The 5,509-nt window shown below is 33.6% G+C and overlaps 2 protein-coding genes across 2 annotated transcripts in view; both read left to right on the forward strand.

The window, feature by feature from the left end:
• Window positions 1-465, forward strand: part of LOC105314043 (coilin-like) — a 2,913-nt gene extending 2,448 nt beyond the window's left edge. Inside the window, exon 2 of the mRNA XM_011407954.2 lies at window positions 3-465. Coding sequence (XP_011406256.2) covers window positions 3-361 — 359 coding nt within the window. The 3' untranslated portion in view covers window positions 362-465. The remainder of the gene's footprint in view (window positions 1-2) is intronic.
• Window positions 466-517: 52 nt separating this feature from the next.
• On the forward strand, window positions 518-4,192 carry LOC100634329 (autocrine proliferation repressor protein A-like). Its single transcript, XM_003389181.3, has 13 exons — window positions 518-750; window positions 799-916; window positions 969-1,031; window positions 1,103-1,151; window positions 1,351-1,470; window positions 1,784-1,879; window positions 1,926-2,015; window positions 2,249-2,378; window positions 2,449-2,566; window positions 2,627-2,714; window positions 3,338-3,553; window positions 3,611-3,676; window positions 3,944-4,192. Exons 1-13 carry the CDS (start codon window positions 564-566, stop codon window positions 4,064-4,066), a joined length of 1,464 nt encoding a protein of 487 aa, XP_003389229.2. The 5' UTR covers window positions 518-563; the 3' UTR covers window positions 4,067-4,192.
• Window positions 4,193-5,509: the final 1,317 nt, after the last annotated feature.

Raw genomic sequence — 5,509 nt, forward strand, 5'->3', positions numbered from 1 at the left:
AGTTACAGAAGTAGTAGAGGAGAAAGAGAAAGTAATAAAGGAGGAAAAGGATTATTCCAAATATCCTTCTCTTGTCTCCATTCCTTCCATTGGGTCTGTGATTGCTTTTAAAACATTAGAACTATCACCCATAGATTATACTCCATTACTGTCTGATTATAAAGAAGGGACAGTCCTAAATGTAACCGATGATCAGTTACTATCATTACAGTTGGATGATGATACAGTGTCTAAGGAAAAGATTAAAGCAATCAAAGAGACTGAAGGAAAGTTCTCTCTACCTGATACTGAGCCTTATGAACCAGAGAGGGAAATCAATATTAGTTTTACTGAGCTAATAGAAGCTAAACTCTGTAACTAATGAAATAGATGGTTATCAATCGTTAAACACTTAAGTATCATGTACATTGTATAGTAATAATTGTTATAAACTAGAACCTCTATAGAGGTTACTAATCACAATCATTTTAGTGTGAATTTTTGCATAATTAATTAATTAATTAATTAATTTGCAGTCTGCTTTAGAGGGAGTGGCTAGGTGTCTGCAAGCTCATCAAGGGCAAATGATGTTCCGAGTCTTGTTCTACTGCTGTCTGCTCTATTTCTCCTCCAGTGTAGAGTCCACACCGCTAGATGACTATGTGAATAAACCTGACCCTACCTATAAGTACCAGTTAATAGGAGAGCCTGAGAGAAATGATGGATATACAACTTACTACATAAACTTGACCTCTCAAACGTGGCTTGACGGTAGAGTAACCTTTATATTCATAGCCTCATTTTTTGTTCATTGTTTAGCTGCAACTTGTGATAGATCAGTTTGGTGGCATTTCTTAGTTATTAATGTACCTGATAAAGTTAAATCAACTGATACTGCATTCATTTATGTGACTGGTGGATCTAACACCAATACAGAGTATGGATATAGCATCATTAGTTGATTATTTTATTTTATTTTTTGTTCTCAGTCTTCCTAGTCCCAGTAGTGAGGATTTACTGCTTCCAAGAGTGCTTTCTATCACAACAGGATCGTAAGATATTGTTTAATTGTTATGAACTTAACAGTATAATTCCCCCCACTCTCTCTCTCTCTCGTGTGTAGCGTGACAGCGACTCTCTTTCAGATTCCAAATCAACCAATAACATTTACAGTAAATACTTTCTGTTTATATTTGACTATCATACACACACACCCACACCTGCTACTCATATTAGTGCAGTATACAGCCTTGCTTATTAACAACTATACACATATCAACCATCATCTACTCTTGCTAATATTATCATTGCATTTTGCTAATAATGATTAGTGCACAAAATTGAATTGGACTTGTTTTCATTATTTTGCAGGCTGACCCAATGCAAAAGAGAAGGAGTGAAGATGCCATCATTGCCTTCACTTGGTACTACTACTCACAAGTCATTGACACTAAGGATCCTGAATGGCTACTGAGACTACCAATGACTAAAGTAATAATAATAATAATAATAATAACAATAATAATAGACTGTCTGTGACTCTGTGGCGATCCAATGCCCAGATGTGGTTGGGTAGATCTTCCATCTTGTCTCCAGAGGTGGATGGTCAACTGTAGGACTTTTTGTTTTTATTTTGTTGTGTTTTGTTTTTGGTTTTTTTTCCTGTTTTTTGTTTTGTCCCTGTCTTTTTTTTTCTATGGGGTTTCCCTTTTTGTCTCTCTCTTGTCTTCTACATTGTGTCTGATTTTATAATAATAATAATAATAATAGTAATATTATTATTATTATTATTTTATTAATGAAGGCTGTTGTACGAGCTATGGACACTGTCACTGATTTTGTAAATAAGAAAGAAAAGTCATTTGACGTCCAGAAATTTGTAATAGCAGGAGCCTCCAAAGTAATAAATAATAATTAATTAATTAATTAATAATGTTCATTAATAGCGTGGGTGGACTACATGGACTACTGGTGCTGTTGATAAGAGAGTGGTTGCTATAGTACCAATAGTAATGGACCTACTGAATATGGTTAAGGTATACTAATAACTATAATACTGTATACTGGATAATAGTACAGGGTATATAATGGGGCATTGATGACTGGTTGTTCTGTAATAAAACTATCATTATAGTACCAGCCAGTTCATTATTCACATGCTCAGTGACACATTAATTGCTCTTTTTATTCAAAATTTACTTTCCTCCACTATTTTTATAGCTTTACAGTAACAGGATGATAATTATTAATGATGATTCTTTTATTGTAGAACCTGCACCATCACTACAGGTCACTGGGTGGGTGGACCTTTGCCTTTAATGATTATTATGACCTCAATGTAACTGAGCACCTTGATGATCCTTCTACTCAGAAAATAGCTTCAATTGTTGATCCATATTGTAAGGAAACAATAATATTATTTATTATTATTATTATTATTATTGTTATTATTATTATTATCCTCAATAGCTTACATTGACAGATATACTATGCCTAAGATGATAGTTACCACTAGTGGTGATGAGTTCTTCTTACCTGATGACTCTTACTACTTCTGGGATGATCTTAAAGGAGACAAATATTTGAGGTAAGAGTTAGCATTATTATTAATTTTTTTAATAATTTTAATTATTTTTTTATTCCATAGGACAATGCCAAATGCTGAGCATTCCCTAGCTGGTCATGCTACAATGCTGATGTTTGATATCAGAGCATTCTATCTCTCAATACTAACAGTAAGTACATCCAGTATCTCTTTACACAGTTAGAGTATTGTGATGATGTTTTTGTGACCACAAATTGATGATACATGTGCATAATTATACTTCAGTTTAATTCATAAAGCAGCATTGCAGTAATTGTTACCATACCAACACATGGTAATCTGGTATTGAGTGTTGTTTTAAAATGGCTGTAACTTGAAAAATTGAAGTCGGAATCAGCTCAAACTTGCTACACAGCATAAGGACATCAATATTTATCAGAAAATGTAATAAAAATTTGGGGTGATTTTGGAGTCATTTTTTGGAAAAAACCATGGGCTATAACCTTGGGTATTTTTCAGAATTTCTGCAATTTTCTAAAATGGCTGTAACTTGAAAAATTGAAGTCGGAATCAGCTCAAACCTGCTACACAGCATAAGGACATCAAGATGTATCAGAAAATGTAATAAAAATTTGGAATGATTTTGGAGCCATTTTTTGGAACAAACCATGGGCTATAGCCTTGGGTATTTTTCAGAATTTCGGCAATTTTCTAAAATGGCTGTAACTTGAAAAAGTGAAGTTAGAACCAGCTCAAATCTGCTACACATCATAAGGACATCAATATTTTTAAATTTCGTTTCTCATGTTTTAGAATTCCCCTCGTCCAGTATTCAGTTGGTCACTCCAACAGAACACCACTGATGGTAGTATTACTCTACTGACTACTACAGAGCCACTGGAGGTGGTGGTGTATCATGCTAACACTATTGGAGATGAGAGGAGGGACTTCCGACTGCTAATAGCAGGACCTGATGGAAGAACTGAAGTACACCCTGTACTGTGGACCCCTACTAAACTCCAACCAGTGGTTAGCTAATAATCATTATTAATGGTGTACTAATATTGATATATCACTTTATTATAGGCTCCTGGTAAGTATGTTGCAAGTCGTTCTGCTCCTAAAGTTGGTTGGACTGGATTTTTTATCCAAGTTAGTTTTCAAAACTTTTTTGAAATTGAGAGTAACACAATGTATCCTCTAAAACTTGAAAGTTAAAACTATTAAATAACCTCTATATAATGGACATTGTATCTCTGTTATACAGAGGCGTCCTTTATGTGGAGGTTATTTTATACAGTAAGGAATGTAATTGGTACACTAGGTGCTGTCCGTTAAATGGAGGTGTACCCTATAGAGAGTATCCATAGGCTGTACTGTACATTAAACATTATGTCCTGATTTCCTATACTCCTTTAGGTTTCATTCAAAGGTCCTGCTGATAACAGTACTTATGAGTTCACTACTCAAATGAATATTATACCAACCACCTTCCCTTTCCCCGATTGTCATGGTGACAGTTGCCGTGGGAAACTAGTTTAATTTTAGCTGGAGCATGCTAATATTTGTGATCAAGTTTGAAAGTTTTATTTCATGAATTTTTATAAGTCCTCTTTGTAATTTTATTGTCGGTTTTATTGTTGCTGAATGCTGATTTTATTATTAATCTTGTTTTTTTGCCATTATTAATTATGACGTCATAAAAACGGAACGTCGTTGTTTAACCAGCCCCACCCTAGACCTAACTGCAAGAAATGGCTACCAAAAGCAACAGCAGCTCTCCTTCTCCTTCTCTCTTCACTTCTCCATTGACTATTAGTAATAATCCATTAACTGTAGTCTGTAATATATTTATATATTATGTTTTATAGCTCAACTTATTGATGTACTTGATCTGTTAAAGAGATGTGGTTTCCCTCAGATAAAATGGCATGAGTTGGGACTGAGACTAGGACTACATAAGGACACACTGGACGCCATTAAAAGAGACAATGTCACAACTAATGATTGCTTGACAGAGTGTCTCTCCCAGTGGTTACGTAGAGCTGATAATGTTGATAGTAAAGGAGGAGCTACCTTTGACTCACTGTCAGATGCTCTTAAATCTATGAATGAGAATGCTGTAGCTGACAAGTTAGATCAAGAGAGTAAGTTAATATCACTGATTGTATTAGTATTGACTGTGTGTGTGTGTATTCTACTTATTACGCTATACTTAGTCTTAGTGTATGATGTGATATTTAATGCAGTTTCATTTCAACCTGTCCCTAGTTGCATATTTATATCCATATATTAGAAATGGCAGTTGTAGTCTTATTTCCATAACATCTCTAGCATAAATAAACCCATTATCTGGATTGTATCATAAAAGTATTGGCTGATAGCGAAGGAATTGTGTTATGTATTGCAGTTCTGATAGGGTGGGGCTCAGTTCTGCTCAATAAAATTCATTAATACCTTAAGGAATATGAATAATCTATTCCATACATTAGTATAACTTCTGTGGCATTGGTCAATAATTTTCATATACATTATAATTTCAGATGATGATACTCTTAGCTCACCAGTACCTCGACCAGCAAGTATGATTATAATTATTAATAATGATTATTATTATTATTTCATATTATTGTAGGCATTCTTATTCACAAAACCAGATCATTGGCTTATATTTCTATTATTTTTTTAGTTTTTTTCTCCTTTATTATTCATAATTTTTATTATTTTTCTGTTTTGATTTCAGTTTTATTAGACTTATGCATATTTTTTATTATTACATTAATATTATATTTTACATTATTCTCTACTAATACAAGTGAACCAGTATCATCAGGTAACATTAAACTTTATTTTCACTAATTTGTGAAGTTGCATGTTAAATTGCTGTAGTTAACAGTTAATGAGATTATTATTTTTTTTATCATCTAGCTGGCCCATTCTTCTTCAATTCGGCACATAAACGTGATTTTAATGAGATCAGAGGTC

Source organism: Amphimedon queenslandica, unplaced genomic scaffold (genome assembly GCF_000090795.2).
Source record: "Amphimedon queenslandica unplaced genomic scaffold, v1.1 AMPQUscaffold_13126, whole genome shotgun sequence".
Lineage (NCBI taxonomy): Eukaryota > Metazoa > Porifera > Demospongiae > Haplosclerida > Niphatidae > Amphimedon > Amphimedon queenslandica.

Excerpts from the sequence above, each read along its gene's own strand:
- LOC100634329 (XM_003389181.3), top strand. The coding sequence starts at position 564 with ATGATGTTCCGAGTCTTGTTCTACTGCTGTCTGCTCTATTTCTCCTCC. Across the intron at positions 751-798 it reads CTCTCAAACGTGGCTTGACG|CTGCAACTTGTGATAGATCA; the intron begins GTAGAGTAACCT and ends TTCATTGTTTAG. Across the intron at positions 917-968 it reads GGATCTAACACCAATACAGA|TCTTCCTAGTCCCAGTAGTG; the intron begins GTATGGATATAG and ends TTTTGTTCTCAG.